The sequence below is a fragment of the Cyprinus carpio genome, chromosome A3, assembly GCF_018340385.1.
Source record: "Cyprinus carpio isolate SPL01 chromosome A3, ASM1834038v1, whole genome shotgun sequence".
In the NCBI taxonomy this organism is placed as follows: domain Eukaryota; kingdom Metazoa; phylum Chordata; class Actinopteri; order Cypriniformes; family Cyprinidae; genus Cyprinus; species Cyprinus carpio.
Genome location: NC_056574.1, coordinates 7766967 through 7793552, shown reverse-complemented (window position 1 = coordinate 7793552; position 26586 = coordinate 7766967). Strand labels below are relative to the sequence as shown.

The 26586-nt window shown below is 37.1% G+C and overlaps 2 protein-coding genes across 3 annotated transcripts; both read left to right on the top strand.

The window, feature by feature from the left end:
• Window positions 1-176: 176 nt before the first annotated feature.
• On the top strand, window positions 177-13131 carry LOC109077339 (NAD(P)(+)--arginine ADP-ribosyltransferase 2-like). Its single transcript, XM_042715690.1, has 5 exons — window positions 177-676; window positions 11618-11750; window positions 11963-12064; window positions 12140-12337; window positions 12601-13131. The coding sequence occupies exons 3-5, from the start codon at window positions 12014-12016 to the stop codon at window positions 13072-13074; spliced, it is 723 nt and encodes a 240-aa protein (XP_042571624.1). The 5' UTR covers window positions 177-676; window positions 11618-11750; window positions 11963-12013; the 3' UTR covers window positions 13075-13131.
• An 8594-nt stretch (window positions 13132-21725) lies between these two features.
• On the top strand, window positions 21726-26370 carry LOC109071465 (ecto-ADP-ribosyltransferase 4-like). 2 transcript variants are annotated; one of them, XM_019087910.2, is made up of 3 exons: window positions 23971-24974; window positions 25100-25204; window positions 25280-26370. In XM_019087910.2, the coding sequence occupies exons 2-3, from the start codon at window positions 25154-25156 to the stop codon at window positions 26021-26023; spliced, it is 795 nt and encodes a 264-aa protein (XP_018943455.1). In that variant the 5' UTR covers window positions 23971-24974; window positions 25100-25153; the 3' UTR covers window positions 26024-26370. The 2 variants fall into 2 exon arrangements, with proteins under 2 accessions (XP_042573058.1, XP_018943455.1); XM_042717124.1 differs by lacking the exons at window positions 23971-24974; window positions 25100-25204 and adding an exon at window positions 21726-21843.
• The last annotated feature ends 216 nt before the right edge of the window (window positions 26371-26586 follow it).

The window sequence follows — 26586 nt, the reverse complement described above, 5'->3', positions numbered from 1 at the left end:
GACTTGAAATTTAATATGAGAATTTCTATTAATTTATTATGAAGTTTGCATATCTCCATGTAGGAGCCAAAATATGTGTAAAAATGTGATGTTATTCTCATTTTGACCATTGAGTGAGGCTGTGAACCTTCCAGAGATTTCTGTAAGGTGTTTGATCCGGAAGGGTAAAAGGTTTTTGAACGATACAGCGCGAAAGATGTTGACGTTTGTAAGAGTTTCCTTTAAAGTATGTATTGGATACTAAATTGGACATTATGCACGCTGGTGGTTTGTGGAACCAATAAATAGTGTATGGTGATGCAAGCAGAAGAAAGGTCTTCTCGTTTCTAATGAAGGAAGTAAACAACGTAGCCTACATCGAAGCAAGAAAGCGCGTCAACCTAATTTCTCCGGGATCAAAGAACTCAGTAGTTTAAAGTATCAGATTTAGCTCCTAAAATTCAAGTCAAAAACCTGGCTCGTGGAACTTTGTTTGGAACTTCGACACGTCTGGATACATCGAAGATGAAGGAGGACGCGGTGTTAACGGGAGTCGTTGGATTTCGTCTGTGCAAAAGAGTACTTCTGCGGTTTGCCATCAGTGTAAAGGACGTCGCGACGCTCGATTTATAAGTTTCTAAAGCCGGCTGAAGAACACATTAACATCGGATCATCTAATGGCGCGCGACGCACTGAGGTAACGTTATGTGTAGCGCTACACTGTTTATGGACATTCAGTTGTGTGCACACATAATTTAATGAATTAAAATGTCTGTTCGCCAACGCTGCCGGATAATATACTTTGATGCTGAATGTTTGTTGTTACGAACTATTAAAAATATACGGAGACACGCGACGCAACATCGGATAAAACTGTGGGGTCTGGTGTGTCAGCTGTTAGTAAATCAAATAGTGTGGTTAGCAATGTGGAAGTACAAACTGAAAAACGTGTTGTTAAACTTTCATTTAAAGCATTAGCTGATAAATTGGATAAGTTGCAAGCTTGCAGAGAAGCCAAATTGAATAAGGCAAATAATATAAGAAAATTCTTGCAAGGTTCTGTTCAAAAGGGTGACAAATTACAAGTTCAAAGTGCTCTTGAAGATCTCACTGAGGTATGTGATAATGCAAAAAGCATGCATGAGTCTTTATTGGGTTTATTGCCACCTGATGAAAAGGAAGAACATGAAACAGTACGGTTTAAGGCAAAAATAATGTTTAATGATGAGTGCATTGCTGATGCAAAATAGTGGGTTTTGTGTAATGAAGGTAATGTGTTTGTAAGAGAATGTGATCTTATTGATGATGGTCTTAATCCAAATGACAGTGTGTCCAATGTTGAAAGTAAGCGTTCAAATAAAAGCATCATGAGCAGTAGTACAATCAGCACTACATCCTCTGCAAGGATAAAAGCAGAAGCAGACAGAGCTGCACTTGTTGCTCGCGTTGCAGCTTTAAAGGATAGTCATGCTCTTGAGGAGCAGAAGCAGCAGTTGAGGAGGAAAAGGGAGCAGCTCGATTTGGAGGCTGAACTGGCTGCATCTGCTGCTAAGCTGGCAGTGTTGGAGGCTTTTGAACGAAAAATCTCTTCTCAAGGATCTGCAAGTGTAATGAATTCCCTCTCAGTTTACAATAATGTAATTATATATAGGTAATGTTAGTAATGTATTAAAGTGTTAATTGTTGTACCTAAATAATGCATTTCGAGCGTTCACTTGAAAAATATTAACGCCCCCCAAACAATCCCCCCCCAAAAAAAACAAAAAACAAAAGCCCACCCAAGTCATGTGTCGTGGGGTGGTGCCTGAGTAAACACTAAAACTTTAAAAACCTAAAGCTTTTTTTAGCCTTTCAGTTTGTCCAGTGTGAAACCTCACACAGACCTTGCTACGTTATGATGAGCTCAGTTGAGCCAAATGCATCAAGATCACACTTCAGCTGCTATACCTCAGAAAACACATGCACAGACACACATTCTTAGAAATATAAAAAGCAACTTCAACCTCTTCACCTCTAAAGGGTCATTGTTGTCTGGCTGTGAGCAACTGACTTTTCTGTTCTTCTCTCATGATTGTTCCCGAAAACAACAAAAATAACTAGTGGTCGACCGATATACTGCCAAGGCCGATATATCGGCCAATATTTGGCTTTTTCCAAATATCCGCAGATATTTGGCTTTTTGCAAACATCGGCATCAGCAGATAAGTTTTTCTGCTGGGCCGATGTGTTCGGAGCAGGACTTTTATTTTGACGGCACACCGGACTGGCTGCACCTGAATTCACAGTGCTCACATTCTCCCTCTTAAAGGGGTGATATGATGCTGGTAAAAATAACATTATTTTGTGTATTTGGTGTAATGAATGTGTTTATGCAGTTTAAGGTTAAAAAAAAAAAAAACATTTTCCACATACTGTACATTATTGTTTCTCCTCTATGCGCCGCCTTCTGAAACGTGTCGATTTTTACAAGGCTCATCGGTCTGCTAAGCAAGGTGTTCTCTGATTGGCCAGCTATCCAGTGCGTTGTGATTGGCCGAATACCTCAAGCGGGTGATGGAAATGTTACGCCCCAATGTTATGTCATGTCCTGCCAGAGCGACGAGACATGAACATAAAACCCATTATACATGTGAACATGATTTCTAGTCATGTCCTATTTTGGAAGGCCAAACAAAGTAGTTTTGCTTTCTCAACGAAACAGCGTCACACACCGCGGCCTTGAGAGAGCGAAGGCCGAAGGCCTAGAGTGAGACACGGCCTAGAATGAGCAGAGGTGGGGGCGGGCTTGAGAACGACGCGGCCGCGGATTCTACGAAGGAGCTTGTGGCAATCACATGTGACGACCCCGGGCTGCACTCCACTTCATCCACGGTGAAAGCCGATCCGGCAATTCACAGTGCAAAGTTGATGTATTTCTTCATCGACCAGCACGGATCAGCTCTAGGCATGACAAAGCGGATATCGTCCTCTTTTGGCAACGGCAAAAACAATACTACAACGAGAACAAAACGTATGCCTTCATTGTTTGCGTGAACATCTGGGCGGCGCTATGCAAATCTTCCCACTTAGTGATGTAGAGATGTAGGGACGTGTTAGAACGAGCCGTTTCAGGGGGGCGTGGACGAGTCTCAACTTTTATAAAGAATATCTCTTTGGATTTGAGGCTTTAGTCTTTGCGACTTTACAGATCTTCTTTATGCACCAAGAGCTTGTAACCCTCCAAAGAGAAAGGAAAAAATGAAATCGCATCATATGACCCCTTTAACAGTTCTGTCTAATATGGATAGAAATCTGTCTAATAATCAGAGAACGGTAAAACAAAGGAATTTATGTATACAAGTATTAAAACGATTGTTTTTATATCATTAGTAATAGAAAAGCAAACATTATAATAATTCCTTGTTTGCCGTCAGCATTAAGCATATACGCATTTATATAAGTTAAACAAAACTTTGAATGGCTAATGAACATTTAATTTCAAAAACCTTGCAAACTTCATGCATATGCCCACTGTAATGTTCATGTGTGCTGTATGTAAAATAGACATGTGCCGGTATTCGGTAATGCGATATATCACGGTGATTAATATGCACGATATTGTTATCGTGGGCACTTCTAAATACAGTGAATAATTATATATAACAAATTATTCAGAATTTGGGATGCATTTTAAGAATACTTTTCCCATCAGCTGGTCTAAATGCACAACACTGCTGTATGCTGCTTGAAAGAGCGTGCGCTCTGATGTAAACAAGCACGCATGAGGAGCACATGGGGGAACACGTGAGAGACGTGCTGAATAAAAGCACATTCACTCTCTGACAGCAGATGGCGCTAAACTGCCGAAAATGCAGCCTATACCCTGGAAACCCCATAAATAAAGCAGCTGCACTACTTTTTAAAACGTATTTAAATAGCCATTTAGCTATTGTGGATTTGCTATTGTGTTCATCACAGTGCCAAATACTTAAATATTTAGACTTAATAGGCTATTTATTTTCAAACTTTTTTTTACATTTTAATCTGTACAGGGTGTCCGCGGGTCCTTAAAAAGTCTTAAAATGTCTTAAATAATGTTTTCCTAATAAAAGGCCTTTAAAAGTCTTAAAATGTCTTAAATTCTGATTCGATGGCTCTTAAATATTTTTGGTCACATTACCGCTAATATATTAAGTCTGATGGACCTAATGACTGTTTACAATCATTGGACAGACCAAATATTTTTTTCTTCCCCGCGGTAAGTTACTGCGTCATCAGAGAATTGCAGTATGTTAGCAGAATACAGAATACAAGTTCGCGCTGAGGCTCACTCTGTTTGTCTGTTTGTCTCTTTGTGAGAGACTTCAAAACAAATGAGCGTGACGGCCAACACATAAAATCAGGAGAAACAAACTGAGGTAAAAATTCAAATTGTTTAGTTTATTCATAACATGAATACCATATAATAAGTATGAATAAGTAATACCAGCAAACGTGAGCTATTTTGCTCAATATTCTGACAACGCAAAAAAACATTCAAAGCACGCATTACGTTAAGTCTAGTGCGCTTGCGCATTTACAGTGCACTCTTTCATGATTACCATATACAAATGTAATATTTATTTTTATTTTTATTTTTACAACAGTTCAATAAACTAGAGGTTTTATTAAGAGACTTACGTTTTAGACACCATATCGCCTGTTTATGCAATATTTCGCCAACAAAATAATTCCAAACAAATCCACAGCGCTGTTTTGCGTCTTTGAGAAACATTACAGCATTGCCATTTTGTTCCTGAATGAATCACCCTTTTAAATGATTCGGTTCAATCGCAATGACTCACTTATTAACAGTGACTTTCTGCCACCTGCTGGCGGTTTTAATTTCACATTTAAAGTATCTTTTCTTTTTTTTTTATTATTTCAAATATCAGTATTCAACGTTTTATGTTTAATATATCAGATTATTTAAGCATTTGTAACTGCAGGTTAAATGCATACATGTTTTGCATTAAACAGTATGTAAATACTTCTAAATGCCACTTCAGGTGCAGCTTATGTCTGGATTTTAAAGAGGAATTTTGTTGATACTGATTTCATTTGCTTAATAACAGCCCAAATGTCTTATTATTCTAATTCATTGATTAAATGTAAGATTTTGACTCAAAAGATAATGCACAGTTATAGAATAAATTGCTTTATAAAGGTAAAATGCCCATAAATGGTAAAAATCTATTTAAACTTATTATAAAAGATTAATTTCTATTTGACCACCACACAGAATATGAAGAATATCAAAAACTTTAGGAGTCAGCTGTCCACAAAAGTCCTTAAGATACCAGCGTGATAACACACTCAATTCGTTGAATAAATGATTCAGTGACTCACTCATTAAGTGACTTACCGCCTGCACTTACTGGTAGTTTAGTTGAGAAGTATGTTGGAAAGTATGCATTTTTCCCCTCAACCTTTCTTATTTGTATATTCATGCATTTAAAACATTAATCTAATAACATTATTTATTGCAGTTGTAATTATTGTTATTTGCAGTTTAAATTATTTAATCTGCCTTGTAGCAGCCCTATAGTGTATATTGAATTTATTGATAAATTGTAATAATTTGACATGAAATATGATGCATACATCTAAAAAGGTTAAACATAGGCTTTTGTAAAGGTAAATAAAAAATATGCAGATTTAAGTATGTAAAAGCTGATAGAACAGAACACTGATGAAAATATTGCTTCAGAATAAATTGTTTACTCCACCAAAAATCTCAGTAATGCAGTTGTTTTGCAGGGATATTTTGTATGGAATATTGTCTGCTGACATTAAAAGTTTACTGTGTATCGTAGTAATAAAATTTATTACAGCAATGATATTTTGTTTTCTTTTTAATTTAAACACATTAACATTACATACATGAATGCAATAAAATGTGTATTTCCAATTACAGGTTTAGGTCTTAAATTTCATATAAGGTGGTATTAAAAAGGTCATAAAAAGTCTTAAATTTAACTGGTTCATGTCTGTAGAAACCCTGCTGTACTACAACATGCCCTAGATAGTGTTTGAAAGTGTTTTGATTCTTTATTGTTCGTTCACACTTTACATTAGGGCTTCATTAGTTAACAAACTGCCAATGAAATATTCTTCTGAACATTCATTAATCATAGGTATTCCAATTTTTAATAACATGTTGTTAAAATCGAAAGTTGCAACTGTTATTTAATGAACTAACATGAACTAAGACATGTATTTCTTAACAAAGATTAATAACTTCTGTAGCAAAAGTAGCTATTGCTCATTGTGAATGTTACTGCATTAACTAAGTTTAACTAATGAGGTCTTACTGTATAGTGATACCTATTGGTCTTTAGAATTATTTTGCACATTAATCTGTGTAAAACATTTAACTTTATTTTTCTCTATTGCTTTATTGTATTTAAATGTTCAGTTATTTTTGTTATAAGAAACAAGTTATTAAACCTGTTATACTGTATTATGACCACTTTTTTGAAACAAAATTGCAATACCGTGGTAATACCGTATACTGTGATAAAAGCATTAGCAATTAACCGCAACATAAAAATTGGATACCGGCATATCCCTAATGTAAAATGAGTGTTACCCTGGCTTTATTTGAAAAAAATATGATTCCCAATGCGCACAAACTTCTTAGAATACTAAGTGCCTTGTTGGTTACAGTGTTTACTTCCTTTTTAATTATATTTGTATTAAATATTTATTTGTGAAAAATACTTTGTCATCTAAAGTATAAGTATGTTTATTTCACACATGTATTTTTTAATCCATTGTCAAATGATTTCAAATTTCTTAAATATTAATTAAAATGAAAAAAAACAAAAACTATAAACTATATATATATATATATATATATATATATATATATATATATATATATATATATATATATATATAGGCTTAATATCGCTTACTGGCCCCCAGTCTTTCCAAGATATCGGCATCGGCTGTCAAAAAAAAAAAAAAAAAACAATATCGGTCGACCACTAAAAATAACACAGAATTTGACTAATTTGACTCGGGTAATATGAGGTTAAAGTTACTGGTCAGGCGAGTTCATGTGACCCTTTAACAGCGGTTCACACACGGTCCTTCGCTTTGCTCACTCTGTCAAATATTCTACGATCCTGATAGTGAATTTCGAACCACTCTCTTTCTATTCCATCATGAGTACTTCAACGGTCAAGGACAATTGGAAAAGAGTGATTGAGCAATCGCCAATACAGAAAAAGTTCAAAGATTTCACCATCACTAAAGAAGATATCAACGGCGCCATTGTTAATAGTATCAAGCTAGCACTTAAAGAGCAGCAAAGTACTTAGGATTCGGTTGTGGCCTCGACAGTAAGACATGCGATAGACTCTGTACTGACCCCGGTATTGCGTGACCTACATATGGACAAGCGACCAACAATTCTGTAAAAGAGCTAAAAGCAGAAGTTGAAGAGTTAGCCATCGTGGCGAAACAGACCTGTGACTGGGTCGATTCCATTCAAGCAGCTGCACGTGAGGATAGGAGGACAGTCACGAACCAGAAAAACCAACTAAAAAAACTAATGACAAAGAGAATAACATTAAGAAAAATAACGTACGAAAAAATGTACTGACATATGGGACTACCAGGGGGGGTGGAAGGATCCGATGCAGCCGGCTTCCTCAGAGCTAAACTTTCCAAGTGGCTTCCTGCACTGAATGGATGCGATATTTAAATTCAATTAAATTCAAAGTGTTTATTGTCATATACCCAGTGAGGAAAACAAGTTTCCCTGATCAATGAAATTCTTACTTTGCTGTCAACAATGAATGACAAGACAGTGCAAAACTATACACACACATACACAAACTGTACAATATACAAACTATACACACAATGTAAGAAACATTATAATAAAAACTGTGCTGCAGTAGTAGGAATGTAGACTATGAAACTAGGAGTATAGACTATGTATATCGTAGACTATATATATATATATATATATATATATATATATATATATATATTATATATATATATATATATATATATATGCAAGGATAGAGTATGAATATAGAATGTGAAAAAATAGAAATGTAGACTATGTATATGATATCTATATATGCAAATGCACAGTATTAACTTGTGTGCAAAAAACAATAGTGATAACAGTAACAGCAATAACAGTAACGGATGTGCAAATTGAGATGAGGCTACATATGTACTATTAACAAATATACAATGGTAGTAATAACAGCAATAACATTACAAATGTTCAAATGAGATGAAGCAATTGAACCAATTGTTGTCTGAGATAGATAAGTCCACTAGCTAGCTAACTGTTTAAGAGTCTAATAACTGAGGGGAAGGAATTCCTTAATCTGGAAGTCCTGCAATTTACACTCCTATACCTCCGTCCTGAGGGTAAGAGTGTGAGCAGTCTGTGTTGGGGGTGGGTGGGGTCTTTAATGATGGATGCAGCTTTTCTGTGGACTCTGCGGTGGTAAATGGCCTGCAGAGAGCAGTGGAGTCCTGATGATCTTCTCAGCAGTCTTCACCACTCACTGCAGACGTTTGCGGTCCCTAACAGTAGTGCTGCCATACCACACAATGATGCAGCTGGTCAAGAGGCTCTCAACTACACAGCTGTAAAAATTCTCAAAGAACTTAGGTGACATGCCAAACTTCCTCAGCCTCCTCAGGAAGTACAGCCGCTGTTGACTTACGTGAAGTTGGCACCCCTATGCCATTCGTCTGTGCTACGTTTGTGCTGATTTGTGCCGCAAAAATGAACGTTTGTGCTGGTTTGGTGTTTGAGATATTAAACATTCTTTTTTTGACCGTGTGACATCACTCTCCACCCCATGTTGCCCAAATCGCTCCAAACCAGCACAGTTTGTTTGTGCTCGATTTGTGCCTGTTTGTGCCGTTAAAACAAACACTGTATCTATTTTCCTTCCATAAATATAACCCAAATATTTTCGGAGGCTGTGACATCACTCTCCACCCCAGTTCGTCTAAATCGCACAAAACTGGTGTCATTCGTTTGTGCTCGATTTGTGCTGTTGAAATGAACGTCAAATATATTTCTCCTCCTTAGAAATAACAAAAACAATTCTGGGCAGTGACGTCACTCTCCACCCTATCGTGTCCGAATCTCTCCAAACCGGTGCCATTTGTTTGTGAGTATGTGAGTTTGAGTTTGAGCTAAGTTTGAGATAGATAGATAGATATATAGATAGATAGATATCAAACTTAGAGGATGCATGTTTACTTATCGTGGAACAAATGTTAAATTTAAACAATGTTCAGAACAAACATTTTGGCTAATTTACATCCTCGTCTATTAATCGCAGCGGAACAATTTTTTTTGGAAATGTGTCTTGTTTTGTAATCTACACATGTGACTTAAAGTCACTGCTGTCAAGAAAAGAGGTCAGAAGGATCTCTGGTGTGAAACTATGTTCACTTTGAAAAGCTCTGGTAAGAGAAGTGACCTGAACTGTGCTCTATTCAAGAAACCACCTAAGACCATAACAACATACTAAGACTGACAATGAAAGTACTGGACATAGTGTGTTGAATCTAAGATATACTGTAAATTCACAAATTCCAACATGTGTTCCTCTTTGTAACAGGGCTAACGAGTCGTGAGACATGCGGATCCATGTGCAAGCTTTTATTACACAGAGACATGGTCGTAACAGGCATGGGTCAAACACTGGCAAACAGGTATATAGAGGGTAAGACAAAGAATAATCCTAGGGCAAGCGTGGGTCTTCGAGGAGCGAACAATATCCAGAGGGCTAAGCAAGAGGGGTAATCCAGTATCCAGAGCAAAAGGGTCCAAACACGGCAAGGCAAGAAAAAGACTAAACTATGAAAACTAGAAACTAACACGGTAAGGCTTACGTATCGCTAGGGGAGGGATATGTGCAGAACAATACTCGGCAGTGTGTGAAAGGAAGTCCAATGCTTATAAAGCGTGTCTGATTGATTGTGCTGTGTGTGTGTGTGATTGGTTTCAGTTGCATGTGTGATTGTTACCAAGTAACTGTGATTGGTGCAATGGAGCATGGGAAATGTAGTCCAGGGTGTACTGTGTAGTGTGAGAGTCTGTGTTGTGGATGATAACCTCTGGTGGTGAATTAACGGAGGTTCAGTGACCGGATCATGGGACTGTTGGCTTAGATTAATAATTTTTTTGTCAGAAAACACTATTTTTTTGCATAATTGTTTACATAATTAAGTAAAGTTATTTTCAGTGGCCTCCGAGTGATTTTATATGTCATTTTTTTATTTTATACTTAAATATTTTTGTATTGCATCACTGAACATTTTTAGTGCTTTTTATCTAACTGCCAGTAATAGCATACTAACTACTAAATGACTTTCTGAGTGTAATGCTGCTTGCAACAATTACATTTAATCAACACAAAAAAAGTTTTAGCTTTTTAATTAAGTGTTTTAATATTAATTTTACTTTATATGTTTCATCTTAGTCATGTTGGAGATTGAGAAGAGCTTCTGTGATGTTGGCGTTTTTTTGTGGTATTCGTTGTGCAGAAGAGTGTCGTTTGTGGTTTTGTTGTGAATGGATTCATAAACACTTTAAATGAGTAATAGCTGCTAAAACTGATGATGCAATGATGAGTCTCTTCTTAAGTGTTTATCTCATTACACTCAGTCAGAAATAATGTTTCTAGCTAGCAGAAAAATGAAAAAGATTTTTCTCAGTAGTAAATAATTTAGAAATTATGAGATAAATGTACTTAGTCTTCTTAGGCAGTCATGGTAAGAGGGTCAGACTTGTAACCTCAAGGTTGTGGGTTTGAGTCTCAGGCTGAGCAGGAATTGTCGGTGGGGGGAGTGAATAACCTGTGCTCTCTTCTACCCTCAATACCACGACTGAAGTGAGACCCTTGAGCAAGAACTGAACCCCCAACTGCTGTGGGTTTGTGTTCACGGTGTGTGTGTGTGCACTTGGATGGGTTAAATGCAGAGCACAAATTCCGAGTATGGATCACCATACTTGCTCACATCACGTCACTTCACTTCACTTAGTTCTTGTGTGAACTTTAATTATGTGGGGAAATCTTTTCTTAAGGGATTTATTTTTTTTTTCCCAGAGTATAAGCATTTGAAATATACATACATGATGCCCTTATAACTTAACTTGAGGAACTGAGAATTTGTCCTACATGAAATCACAGGCCCTCACAAGTGTTGCATTATCAGATGGGCTTAATGCAACAAGACTAATTGAGCTCTATACTGATCTCACAGTGAAATATGTTTCTGAATGTGAAAATTAGCTTTGAGATACCACAAATCTGAAAAGTGCAAAAGGCAGAGGGTTTTAGTGGATTCTAGTTAGTGCACACCTGTATAGCAATTAAATCTCCTTCTTGCCAAGACTATTTAAATTTAAATGGGGCAGGTATGTAACAGATGTTGATAAAAATCTGACATTCAACTTAGACATGAACTCAAGAGTTTGTCCAGTATGAAACCACACATACAGACCAGATTTTCACAAGTGATAATCAGATGAAACCATTTAGATGACTTAGATGCATCATAATCATGCTATTAACATATATGTTCATTAATATAAAAGGGCACCTTTCTCATCTCTTAGTTTGAAGACTGACGAGTCATTGTCGTCTGGCGATGAACTTCTGATCTTCTCATGTTGACGTTGCTCCTGAGCTGCTGAAAAACACTGAAAAGACAACGCAGAATCTGACAAAGAGAGACAACAGAATTTTCAGGTAAGTTTAGCTTTAGAATAAAAGATCAATATACGAGTGAACATCAAAGGTTCTGCCATTTGTCAGAAAAAAAAGTTGAATTAATCAATTTAAACGTGTTAAAGAGATTTGTGAACATTTTAATTGTACAAATCTAAGTAAATATTTATTTCGATTATATTTCAAACCACAGATTTAGTATTTGTGAGACAATTGTGTTTCTTGTCTTTCAGCATCTGCTCTTCACTAGATCTAGAGAATCTGAGGGATTTGACTGAATCAAGATGCTGCTGATCATTGAAGCTCTTCTTCTCATTTTAGCTGCTCTAGGACAGGTAAGCTTGTCTTCTAGTATGAATATTACAGACATGAATACTGATGATTGATCATTATGATTCCTGTTGCTGCAGGATCACAGAGCAGCTGTTGACGGACAGATATTTCCACTGGATATAGCACTGAATTCAGTTGATGACAATTATGACGGCTGTACAAAAGAAATGGCGAATCTGGTAAAGACCAAGTATTTATCTTACAAAAACACGTGGATTCGGTACAGGGGGCCTTTATTCACCCCCCGGAGCCATGTGAGGGATGTTTTATTACAGAGCACGCACTTTATTTCACGTCTTTTGAACTGTTGACAACAAACACCCGCTTGAAGAGCAAGGACAGTTTTTATAACTTCGATTGGATTGTTCTGAAAGAGGAAAGTCACATACACCTAGGATGCTTCGAGGGTGAGTAGGAGATTGACTAATTTTAATTCTCGGGCGAACTAACCCTTTAACTGTTATCTCTGTGAACTTGAGTTGGTTAATTCATAGATGTTCAAGTTTTTATGTTTTTTTCTTTTGAATGTTAGGTTTAGCGCTTGGAGAAGAGATACACTCGTAATGGCAAAACACACTACACAGTCATGACATACAAATGGTATTCACTTTACTTTCTTTTAACAGATGAGATACAGATTCTGAAGAAACAACAAAATAAATGCTATAAAACTTATCGTGGTACAAATGTTACATTTAATGGGCGTGCTTTTACAAGCATTCGTTTTGGCTCATTTACATCATCCTCTGTTTCTGCTGGCAGGGCATACAGTTTTGGAAATGTGTCTTGTTTTGAAATCTACACTTGTGAAGGTGCTGATATATCAAAATATTCTAGGGTTCCGTATGAAGGAGAGGTGCTGATTCCTCCATACGAGACATTTAATGTCAATCTCAGGTGTCAGACTGTGTTTGAGTTGAACAGCACTGGAATAAAAAGTGACCTGAACTGTGCTCTATTCAAGAAACCACCCAAGACCAAAAAATTTATGTTTTGCCCTTTGCTGAACTAAGTGGTTTGAATGTACATCAGTTCCACAAAATTCAATATAAACATTGTTTTCTTTGAAGTGTAGTTCAATGTTTCTTTGTTATTAACTAATTTTAGTGGCCTCAGAGTGGTTTTATATATATATATATATATATAGATATAGTATATATATATATATATATATATATATATATATATATATATATATATATATATATATACAATTTTTCATTTACAAAACCTTGCATCACATTACTGAAGTGGTTTGCTATAATCAATAATCTTTTATGGCAATGCAACATAATACATATTGGCAATATCCAATATTTAAAAAATGTTTATTCTGTTTACTTAAGTGTAAAACATGAACACACTTTCATTCCATACAATATAATTATTTTATTATTAGTAGTAGTAGTAGCATGCTAATGTTCACCAGTGCTGGCTAAAAATGTTCAATAAACAGTATTTGGTTAAATGGGCTTGTTGTAGTCTTTTTTTTATAAAAAAAAATGTCATTGTGTTTTCTCAGTGTACATTCAGTGCACAACTTACAACTTTTATATTTATTTAGTTTTTAGATATTTTTTTTTTTAAATAAGGCCACTAATACCCAGATAGACTGACAATTTGTGCTTGTTGTGAAACCACAAACACACCAGACATGTTGTATTATCATCTGATGAGCTAAACTGGTTTACATGAGCTGGATGCATCAACATCACACTTCAGCTATATATAGATGCCTCACAGCAAGCTAAATACAGAATGAAAGTTAACTTTGTAGTACCACATTTGAACTTGATAATGATATTCTTAATATGTTTTAAAGTTACCTATTTTACTTTTTTTAATCAAATTAATAGTTTGTTTAGGAGCTGTTGATATTTTTGAATGGCTGAAATCTGTTTGAGGTTAATGGGTGAATTATTTATAAAGTTATAAAGTTTAAACATGTTCAAATTGTGAAAAGTGTAGGAGTAATAAACTATGGTTTCTACATACTCCATCTCGGTCAAGATATTTTTTTTTATTTGTATAGCATAGTCTATTTTTTGTTAAGTTCGTTGTTAAGTTCCACTGCCATATAAAATAATCTTTATGTAAGTTGTATGTAAGTTTTTGTACTAAAGCATACAAATACTATAATATGTCTGCAGATATTTAGGAAACATGCTACTGTAGTAAATTAGCTCAAAGGGGAAACGTATATAAATTATTACAATTAATTATGATTAATTACAATTATTTATATCAGCTGCCAGTGGTAACTGTAGCAAGATTAAATTGCCATCAACTAATCTGTTCGTCCAGCGAACATTCAGTGTAAGTTCATATAAACTCTAAGAAAGGATATTTTCGTGGCCACAGAAAACAACCTTCTTAAGCCTGGTTTATACAATGCAACCTCCCGCTCTCTCTAAAGAAGCAATACGGAAGTGACTTAAACTGTAATTCATCAACGGGCTGCAAAATGGGGTCAATTATGAAGGTAAAATGACGTCATAAAGGTCTGCATGCGCAGGGTAATATTTGGGAGTGTGTATGTGACATTGCAAGCGTAAAATAAATTAGCATGTGCAAAATAGGTTTTGTAAAGGTGTAAATCAAGTTATACGCTCAAGAAAACAGGACTTGCATCATTCGGTTGAACAGCCAATGTCTATTGTTGTTTGTGACACCTGGGAGGTCCCATGACAGAGCCAAGTCTAGGACAGCCTTATTGTTCTGATCTGAAAGTTCATCATCTCCCTCGAGCTGTTGGAGACTGTTTTATTTTGAAATAATAATAATAATAATCATACAAATGACATGCAAGAAAACCTCTGCATACCAACTGTATAGTTGCACGATGATCTAGGTCTGGGCAGACTTGTAGCTGAATTGTGGCTGTTTCAGCTGGCCGCCCAAGTAAAACATGAATCACTGCAGGACTGATCCCTGACAAACAAGAACCACCATAGATGAAGGAGTGACCAACCATCCTCCCAGCCATCAGGAACATAACAAGGTTGTGTCTGTGTTAGCTAAAGAAAGCATTGAAATTCAGTATTTTCCTCACACAAGAACTATACCTGAATTGCCAATTTAGAAATGTTCACTTATAAAACGGATACAACAAAACATTCATATTGATTTGTTATATTTCAAATAAAGTTTTGTGATATTACTTTCAACATTCCAACATAATCCTTCATACCATGAAGAACATTCTGTGAAAACATAACCTTGATATCTTTAATATTGACAGAGTAAGACAATGTCAAACATCGAAATCATAGTAAAATTATTGAAAATCAAATTCTGATGCTCGTTATCTCATAATTAGATGACGAGACTTTAGCCTGTATTTCACAGACAGTGTCAAATATAACACATCTTACCAAAGTTTATCCTGAAGCCTTGTGTCAGTTTTAGGATTGCAGTACTAAGAATGTGACGGCTCACCCCTTCACCTGTGGCGGCATCACCTTAAACATGACAAGGGGTTAAACTTTTAATTGCCCTGAAACATTGAATTGCATTTGAATTTTTTTGTTTGAATGGATAGGAAATTTGATTAGAAGAAATTTTATTGGTGTAAGTGAGAGACAGTTTTGAATCACACTAGCTTTTAAATAACCTTAAGGCTGACATACCAATACTAAAAACCACAAAACATTTATTTTGATTTCATGCAGACTACAAAGGCAATGCTTTTTCAGTGAACATACCAGGCATCACATCAATTAATACTGTGCACTACATTTTTCGGATAGTGGGATATAGATGTGCAGATTATTGACAATTACTGACATACAATATGGCAGATAACACTAAGCACTGCATTTGTTTTTATAAGTTTATATTTGCCAGTGTTACTGTTACAGACACGCCAGGTTCCACCTCCATTCAATCACAGCGCACGCCCTCACCTGAGTACTGAGCACTTCCACCTGACCCTCATCAACAGTCAATCACCTCTGCACTACAAATACCACACACACGCACTCAGTCAGCGTCCAGTCTCGTTCGCAACAAGGTCTTACCTTTATGCTAACTCTAAGGCCTAACGCTATCTCTACTTACCTCTCTCCAGCGATCTCCAGAAGTACCCAGCCATCTCCGTGCGTGTGTGTGGTACACCTCCCTACCTTGACGTCTCTACCCCTCTACTATCATTCATCACTGCCAGTCTCCATATCACTTTTCCCAGCACTACCCGCTCCTCTGCTTCTGCCTGAATAAAACTGTCTTTCTGTTATCCTCAGCCTCCTGGGTATTTCGTAACAGTTACAAGTACAATGTAATGACCCGAACTATAGAAAAAATTTATTAGGGCCTACCTCTGAGCATACAGGAAAATGGCCTAGCCCAGTTGACATTTGGTCGCTTGTACAAAGAAATTATCTCTCTATCCTTCTCCTCCAGGTCTTCCCTGAGATCCAAGGTGAAACGCAATGGTTGTTCCTGCTCTTCAGTAATAAGCAGTTGTTTTCTGAAGACATCTGCAGTCTCTTTTGGATCGGTAATCATCTTCCAATCTAAAGTAAATCAAAAACAAAACATTCTGCTTGCTACTGTGTGGATTATGTCTTCATCTACTTAACATTGTCATTTTTTACTGCATCTTTGTTAGCTTCTCTGCTGCTGGATGGTCCGGCAACCACATTCTCACAACCTCTCCTGTTGGATGGTCCAGCTACAGCATCCTCACCGTCTCTTCTGTTGGATGAAAAGGCTACAGCATCCTCTTTCCACTCTGAAAACATTTCCATTTCTGCATAGCAACTTAAAAATAAACAGATAGTAAAGTGTTTGTACAACTCAACTCAACAAAAAAAAAAAAAAAACAGTCCAGGGAATGATGTGTCAAAAAAAGAAATCAGCTTATTAAAATTTTAACACTTGTGTACACTGAGATAAGCAAAAAACAAACAATACAATATTTTTTAATAAATAATGTATGTTTATAGAAGGGATCCCCAACCCTGTTCCTGGAGAGTTACCTTCATTCATACAATAGTTCCAACACACCTGTCTTTCATTTTCAAGTAACCCAGGACCACTTGACTAATTTGTACAGGTGTGTTTGATTAGGAGTGGAGCTGAACTCTGCTGGACAGCTGCTTTCCAGGAGCATGGTTGGAGACCCCTGATTTTTTAGCATTAAAGCATTCAGCCAAAAAATTCACTAATTATTTACTCATGTCAGTCTTTCTTCAGCAAAACAAAAAAATAAAGTATTTAGCTGAATGGTTTTGTTCATGTAGTGATTGTAGATGGTGACCAAAATATATATATATATTTTTTTTTTTTAATAATCTTAAATATCTCTTATTTGGTGTTCCACAGAAGAAAGTCATACAAGTTTGGAAAAACATGTGGGTGAGTAAATGAAGATATGTCATGCTTTGTTAAACTATTCCATTAACATTAAGAGATAACCTTTGCATTTCATTGTTGACAGTTGGTGAAGACTTATTTGTATTTTTTTTTTCACCAGAAACACTTGACATTCCACAGATTGCATTGTTTCCTGTATGTAAGGCACCAGCAGTTCCATTAGAACCTGTTCTTATAAGTCTTGGCTGTGTGGGAGTACCAGTGGGGGTGTGCCGTGCTTCCTCCACAAAATCCAGCAAGTTTTTTAAGACAGTTTGCAATCACTCTTGATGAACCTGATCCTGAAAAGTAATCAGAGTAGTAATTGCACTACTACAATAGTACTACATGCATGATTCCATCTGCCTACTGATTGCTTAATCTATCCTTTTTGCAGCAGGATCTAATAGAGATATGCAATCTTCAAAACTGAGTTAGTAAAATCAGGGCTGGAAATGGGGGAGAGGGGACACAGGTAAACAAAGTCGAGTGAGTACATTTTCATACACATAGTGGGATTTCTGCATCTGTGGTAAAATATGCTCCCAACTTGTTGTTCCCCCAAAGAATCTTGCCCATTTCCAGCACTGAGTTAAAGTATTGAGACCTAATTGATATTAACAGTTTTATTTACTGAATGTAACTTAGCGTCCTTTCAGTGGTATAAGCATATGATCTACACATTTCAGCATAAGTGGTATACCAGCCATTATGGTTTTACTACAGTTAAGCCAGTGGTAATTACTAAGCCATAAACCATGGTTAAATGAACGTGAAATCTCTATATTTGTCTGTTTGTGCAGTGCATTAAAGTACCATTCCTGCTGCCACGAGGACGATGCTGAGCCCAAATTACACAAGTGACGTTTTCCTGGCATGTTATAGAGCCAATCAGATAATAGAAAACCGAGTCAACAAGAATCGCATTTGATTGGTTACAAGAAATAAGTCCCGCCTTCCCACTCACACTTGCAAACTCCAGTAAAGCCGAGTACAGACTGCACGATTTTCCAATTAGTCGGGTCACTGTTTTTCACACTGCATGACCATCTTGGCCAGCATTCAGTCGCTGCTGTGTTCACGCTGCACGATGGATCGGCGACAGAAGGTTTCACACAGCATGACTTTACAATAGGAATGTCGTTCCAAACCTGTAAAAGCTTCATTCATCTTCGGAACACTATTTAAGATATTTTGGATGAAAACAGGGAGGCTTGAGACTGTCCCACTGTCAGGGTCCAGGAAATTATGAAAAGCATCGTCAGAATAGTCCATCTGCCATCAGTGGTTCAAGTGTAACGTTATGAAGCGACGAGAGTACTTTGTGTACACAAAGAAAACAAAAATAACAACTTCATTCAACAATTCCTCTCCTCTTTGTCTCTCAAAATCAGCGTAGCGCCATTTTGACAAATCTGAGCAGTACGCGGGAGGCGTACACTCTTCTGTATCAGCCGCGCCACAAGGATACATTTTTATGTGTATTTACGCTTTGGTTTGAAAGAAAACAGCGCAACAGCACAGCGCAGCTGACACAGAAGGGTGTAGGCCAACTGCGTATTGCTCAGATTTGCCAAAATGGGGCTACGCTGATTTTGAGAGACACAGAGGAGAGGAATTGTTGAATAAAGATGTTATTTTTTTCTTCGTGTACACAAAGTATTCTTGTTGCTTCATAATGTTACGGTTGAATCACTGATGGCAGATGGACTATTCTAACGATGCTTTTCATACTTTCCTGGACCTTAACAGTGTTACTTACTTGGCAGTTTATGGGACAGTCTCTAGCCTCCGTTTTCATCCAAAATATCCTAAGTTGTGTTCCGAATACGAACAAAGCTTTTACGGGGTTGGAATGACCTGGGGGTAAGTGACTAATGACAAAATTTTCATTTTGGGGTAGAGTAACCAAATTGGAATGGTACAAATTTGTTCCTTTATATTAAGGTACAATTCTGTACCCTTCAAAGGTACTGTCCCAGTGACAAGGGTTTGTACCTTCTTTGGTACAAAATTATACCTTTTTTTCTGAGAGTGTAGCTTGTGGTTTTGTTGTGGGTGGATTCATAAACACCCTGACACTTTAAATGAGCAATAGCTGCTAAACAATGATGATGCAATGATGAGTCTCTTCTTAAGTGTTTATCTCATTACACTCAGTGAGAAATAATGTTGCTAGCTAGCAGAAAAAAAATACTTCACTTAGTTCCCACTTTATGTAGGGAAATCTAATTAAGTTCATTCTTTTTTTTTTCAAGTATAAGTATTTGAAATATGCATACATGAGGCCCTTATTACTTATCTTGAGGAACTGAGAGTTTGTCCTACATGAAATCACAGGCCCTCACAAGTGTTGCATTATCAGATGGTCTTAATGCAACAAGACTAATTGAGCTCTATACTGATCTCACAGTAAAAATATATTTCTGAATGTGAAAATTAGCTTTGAGGTATCACACATCTGAAAATTGCAAAAAGCAGAGGGTTTTAGTGGATTCTAGTCAGTGCATCCCTGTATGGCAATAAAAGGGGTCATATGATGCGAATTCAATTTTACCTTTCTCTTTGGAGTGTTACAAGCTCTTGGTGCATAAAGAAGATCTATAAAGTTGTAAAGACTAAAGTATCAAATCCAAAGATTTATTATTTACAAAAGGTAAGACTTGTCCACGTACCCCCTAAAACGTCTACATCACTTTGTGGGAAGATTTGCATAACACCGCCCAAATGTTCACGCAAAGAAAGAAGGCGTAACTTCTATTTTCGCTGTAGTATTGTTGTTGCCTCCACCATGTCGTGGAGATGCTGTGTGTTTCGTTGTGAAAGCGAAACTACTTTGTTTGACCTTCCAAAAGAGGATGATATCCGCTTTGTCATGCCTAGAGCTGATCCGTGCTGGTCACTGAGGAAATACATCAACTTTGCACTGTGGATCGCCGAATCGGCTTTCACTGTGGAAGAAGCAGAGTCCAGCCCAGGGTCGTCACGTGTCTTTCGTCAAATCCACTGGCTGCGCCGTTCTCAAACCCACTGGCCATTCTTCACTCAAGTCAACAGTGTGTGATGCATTTTATGAAGGACGGTTTCCTGAACATGCATAGTAGTCTACAATGCATCTGTGCTCAATGGCTGTTTCTATAAATTGAGGCAGTTCCAACTTTGCAAGGACAGTCTGGTGCTTCTGACTCACAGCCTGTAAGTACATTTTATATTTAAAGAATTTGCCACTGATGATTCAAACGTGAGCTTTAAGCAGTGTAGAGTAGAGCTTGTGGTTTGTCACAAATCCAGACATGGTTTTATGTTTATGCAGTGCGATACGAAACGCAACACGTAAAAAGACAGTATAAGTCATTATAATCCATAATTATCTCCCCACTGGATGCAACAAATGCCTTGTTTGTTATGGGTTTTATTGGTTTTGTCTTGTCGTGTCGGGAGACGGCATCACAGTATGTTAAAGGGTGTAACATTTCCGTCACACACAAAAGATAGCTGGCCAATCAGAGCACACCTCGCTTTTCAAACCGATGAGCTTTGTAAAAATCAACGTGTTTCAGAAAGGCGGGGCATAGAGGAGCAACAATAATGTACATTATGTGGAAAATAATGTGTATTTTGAACCTTAAACCGCATAAACACATTGAATTACACCAAATACACAACATAATGTTCTTTTAAGCAATGTCAAATGACCCCTTTAAATTTCCTTCTTGCCAAGACTATTTAAATTTAAATGGGGCAGGTATATATCAGATGTTGATAAAAATCTGACATTCATCTTAGACAGATATGAACTCAAGAGTTTGTCCAGTATGAAACCACACATACAGACCAGATCTTCACAAGTGATAATCAGATGAAACCATTTAGATGACTTAGATGCATCACAACCACGCTATTAATATAGATTTTCAGTGATATAAAAAGGCACCTTACTCATCTCTTAGTTTGAAGAGTCATTGTCGTCTGGCGATGAACTTCTGATCTTCTCATGTTGACGTTGCTCCTGAGCTGCTGAAAAACACTGAAAAGACAACGCAGAATCTGACAAAGAGAGACAACTGAATTTTCAGGTAAGTTTGGGTCTAGAATAAAAGGTCAATATATGAGTGAACATCACATGTTTAAGTGATTTTTTTCTCTCAAAAAACTTTTGCTATCTGTCAGAAAAAGAAAAAAAAGTTGAATTTATGAATTTAAACCTGTATTAAGAGATTGGTGAACATTTTAATTGTACAAATTTAAGTACACATTTCTTTCCATTATATTTCAAGGTACAGATTTAGTATTTGTGAGACAATTTGTGTTTCTTATCTTTCAGCATCTGCTCTTCACTAAATCTAGAGAATCTGAGGGATTCGACTGAATCAAGATGCTGCTGATCATTGAAGCTCTTCTTCTCATTTTAGCTGCTCTAGGACAGGTAAGCTTGTGTTCTAGTGTGAATATTACAGTCATGAATACTGATGATTGATCATTATGATTCCTGTTGCTGCAGGATCATAGAGCTGCTGCTTCAAGAAAGATATTTCCACTGGATATGGCACTGAATTCAGTTGATGACAATTATGACGGCTATAGATAGAAATCTCAAACTTGGTGGAGACCAAATATCTAGAAAAGGAAATGCAATCTAATTTTGCAAATGCTTGGAAACATGCTGAAAAGAATTAGAAGTGACCCGGAGATAACTTGACAAAGAATCATTCAGTCGCTATCTATGTGTACACTAACTCTAAGTTTGAGATATATATGGATTTCAATAATGCTGTTCCTAAAGAAAAGAAAAAACGGCTCCATGTTCCTTCCGGCAGCGTAGTGTGACAGAAGACCCAACCAATATACAATTTATTGTGTGTTTCCCCTCCGTTTTGTTTTCATTTTTTTTTTCAGTGTTTTGTTTCCAGTGTGTGTATGGGTCCCCTTTTTCGCCCAGAGTACCTCCTCCTCCTGCTTGAGCAGGGGAGCAGATCTCTTGGAGACCACACAAGACCGTTCATGCTCGTAGCTCACACCACCAGCTACCCGGGCGATGCGCATCTGTGCTTTCTACGAGGCAAGCCTAAACATCGCATGCAGAGCGGTGTCGTCCAAGGGAGGTCCCTGAGAGGATTTCACCACTTTCCTGGAGTGGATTCTGGCGAGAAACAGATCGCCACTCACCATCTGCCCCGTGGATGATCTCGTAAGAACCACTCCTGACCCAGAGCCCAGCCCACCATCTCCCCGATGCACGGAGTGCATGCCCAAGCCCACCGCGACTGACAAGCCATCGCCACATTGAGCGACAGAGGTGAAGATCGCCGTGGAGCCAGAGGCAGTGACGTCAGTCCAGGTGTGTGAGCTGGCAACACTGCCTGCTACAAGGAAGAAAGCCACAGATGGTGTGAGCACGGAGAGGAGCTCCGCCCCCTGCACTGCGGCTGAAGGTGAGCTGAATATCGCGTGGCAAAAGGGCCAAAACGAGGAGGAGAATATCATAGACTGGGAGTCTGAACTGGAAATTGAACTGCCCCCTCCTCTCTCTGTCATTTCCATTGATCCCGTCCAGCCCTCCTTCGTCCTTGGTTTCCTCGTCCAGAACGTGTCCTCCAGTGCCCGCTCCTAGAATGTGTCCTCCAGTGCCTGCTCCTCGAAAATGCCTGGCCGCCCACCCGCTCCTGCCTCCTCCACCGCTGTCATCTGGGAGCCCCTCTGCTCACCCTAAGCCCACCATCTATGCGGTGTGAGCCCCGCGGGACTGCCATCCTCCAGCGTCGCTGTGGTCGGAGTTGGCGGCCAGAAATGGAGTAGTTTCTGTCTCCCATTAATTGTTGATTTGATCCCAGGTATGTCTCCTTAGTTCCCTCATTATTCTGAGTTTAAAAGCCCCAGTACGTGTTCCTTTTGGCATCGTAGTGTGATGCATAATTTCAACAATGAAATGGATATTTTCCAGTAACCCAATTCAGTGCCCTCAGAGTGATTTTATGTGATTGTAATTTTTTTACTTCATTTACACTTAAGTCTTTTTTTGTATCCCGTCACTGAAAATGTTTAGTGCTTGCTGTTTAGCTGACTGCCAGCAATAGCACACTAACTGCTAAAAATATTTGCTTCATTTGGAATTTTATGTTTTCTCAACCTCTGAAATGTTTTTTTTTTTTTTTTTTATATAAATTTTTTACTTTTTTTATTTTTTCATCTTAGTCATGGTTGAGTCTGAGAAGAGTTTCGGTCATGTTGGAGTTTTTGGGGTTTTCATAGTGCAGAAGAACGAAGCTGGTTTTGTTGTGGGCGGCTCTATGAACTCAGATCTGTGCAATGAGTCTTTTTTTCGAAGTGGTTATCCCATTACACTCAAAAATGTTGCTGTCTAGCAGATAAAGGGAAAATATTCATTTTTGTAATAAGAAAAACCTGAGAAATCCAGTTAATTAGGTTTGTTCAATAAGATATTTGTTTGAAAAAAGTTTTCTAGACGTCATATAACAAATTTTAATTTTATAGAAAAACTTTCCTCAATTGAATTAAGTTAAATGAACATTTTTGAGTATATGTATGTGAAATATACCTAAGATTTTGTACTTGAGCCTATTATTCATCTTAGACAGAAACAGAAAGTGTGTTCTTCTTGAAACCACACAGACCCTGACCACACAGAAGTGTTGCAGATGAGCTTGATGCATCAGGATTACTTCAGCACTATTTGATCTCACAGCGCCTGAAATACATTTCTAAAGTAAAAATTTAGCTTGTGTTACCCCAAATCTGAAAATATGAATCTGAACTAGAAGCTTAAATTTTAATTCTTCTCTCTCAATCATAAAGCAGAAATGGACACTAATGGCTAATAGTTAGTGTACACATCACTGCCAGCTGAATCACCTCCTTGACTAATTTTTTTTTTTTTTTTTTTTTTATTTAGATGTGTCAATATATATTGAATGGCCTTTCAGATATGGAGTAAAAGCTTTAGTTGTGTAAAACATACTTGTGTAAAACTTGAGTTGGTTAATTCATAAATGTTCAATTTTTTATGTTTATTTCTTTTGACTGTTAGGTTTAGGGGGTTGGAGAAGGGATGGGACATGCTGACATATACATTTTCATCAACAATTTCCATCATGTACCATTATTAAACATTTTCAGGAGATCAGTTTGAAAAAAAATCTAGCATTCATGGTAGACAGACAGGAACTCAAGAGTTTGTCCGGTGTGAAACCTCACAAACACCAGATCTTCACAAGTGCTAATGATCTTAACCATTTAGATGAACAAGATGCATCACAATCAAACTATTATTTCTCAGCACACACACACACACACACACACACACACACACACACACACACACACACACACACACACACACACACACACACACACACACACACACACACTATCAGGTATATAAAACAGCCACTTTCCTCATCTCCTGGTTTGAAGAGTCGCTGTCGTCTGGCTGTGAGTGACTGACTTTTCTGATCTTCTCCTTTCGCTCTTGCTCCTAAACTCCTGAAAAATAACAAAAAGAAAACATAATCTGACAACAAGAGAGAACAGTATTCTCAGGTAAGTTTGGTGTTCACATAAAAAGCCAATGTACATATTGCTTTCTAATATACTTAGTGTCACTGGTTTAGTATTTGAGAAATATTAATATTTGAGAAAAAGCTGTTGTTTTTCTTGTCTTTCAGCATCTGCTCTTCACTAGATCTACTAGAGAATCTGAGAGATTCGACTGAATCAAGATGCTGCTGATCATTGAAGCTCTTCTTCTCATTTTAGCTGCTCTAGGACAGGTAAGCTTGTGTTCTAGTGCGAATATTACAGACATTAATACTGATGATTGATCATTATGATTCCTGTTGCTGCAGGATCACAGAACAGCTGTTGAAGGAGAAGTAATTCCACTGGATATGGCAACGAAATCAGTTGATGACAGTTATGACGGCTGTAGAGAGAAAATGGCAAACCTGGTGGAGACCAAATATTTAAAAAAGGAAATGCAATCTAATTTTGCAAATGCTTGGAAACATGCTGAAAAGAATTACAAGCCACCCGGAGATAACTTGACAAAGAATCATTCAATCGCTATCTATGTGTACACTAACTCTATGTTTGAGATATATAAGGATTTCAATAATGCTGTTCGTAAAGAAAAGAATAAATACCGAAACAAGAAATTCAAATGGTATTCACTTCAATTTTTGTTAACAGATGCGATACAGATTCTGAAGAAAACACAAAAAGAATGCATATTAACTTATCGTCGTACAAATGTTAGTTTTAAGAAGAGTGTTCTGAACAAAGAGGTTCGCTTTGGCTCATTTGCTTCTTCCTCTTTAAATCATACCAAAACAAATGTTTTTGGAAATAAATCTTGTTTTAAAATCTACACTTGTGAAAGTGCAAATTTGACAAAATATTCTAAGTATGACAAAGAGGAAGAGGTGCTGATTCCTCCATACGAGAAGTTTAAAGTCACTGCTGTCAACAAAAGAAAACATCAGAAAGATCTCTGGTGTGACACTGTGTTCACTTTAAAAAGCTCTGGTAAGAGAAGTGACCTGAACTGTGCTCTGTTCAAGAAACCATCCAAGACCATAACAAAGTACTAAGACTGACAATGAAAGCAGGCCTGCAGAACCAAGGGCTTTAAATTTATGAATTTATAGTACACTAATTCCAACATTTGTCTGTCTTGGTTTAGCTCAACAATTATTTTCCAAAAAAAAAAAACAAAAAAAAAAAAACAACAACAACAAAAACCAATTTAAAAAAAACATGATTTGTTTGCATAATTTCAACAATGAAATAAAGTTATTTTCCAGTGACCCAATTCAGCACCCTCAGAGTGATTTTATGTGTTTGTAATTTAGTACTTCATTTACACTTACTGTAAATCTTTTCTTTTTTTTTTTGTATCACCTCACTGAACATTTTTAGTGCTTGCTATTTAGCCGACTGCCAGCAATAGCACACTAACTGCTAAAAATATTTGCTTCATTTGGAATGTAATGTTTTTTCAATGAAGTCTGAAATAAATTTTTTAAATATAAATATTACTTTTTTTATTTTTTGTCTTAGTCATGATTGAGTCTGAGAAGAGTTTCTGTCATGTTGGAGTTTTTGTGGTTTTCATTGTGTAGAAGAATGTATCTGGTTTTGTTGTGTGGCTCTA

Bases quoted from the DNA above. Each gene is read 5' to 3' on its own strand.
- LOC109077339 (XM_042715690.1), top strand. From the start codon at position 12,014: ATGCTGCTGATCATTGAAGCTCTTCTTCTCATTTTAGCTGCTCTAGGA. The intron at 12,065-12,139 runs GTAAGCTTGTCT...CTGTTGCTGCAG, and splicing joins TTTTAGCTGCTCTAGGACAG to GATCACAGAGCAGCTGTTGA. The intron at 12,338-12,600 runs AGCACGCACTTT...TGTTAGGTTTAG, and splicing joins TGAGGGATGTTTTATTACAG to CGCTTGGAGAAGAGATACAC.
- LOC109071465 (XM_042717124.1), top strand. From the start codon at position 21,793: ATGCTGCTGATCATTGAAGCTCTTCTTCTCATTTTAGCTGCTCTAGGA. The intron at 21,844-25,279 runs GTAAGCTTGTGT...CTGTTGCTGCAG, and splicing joins TTTTAGCTGCTCTAGGACAG to GATCACAGAACAGCTGTTGA.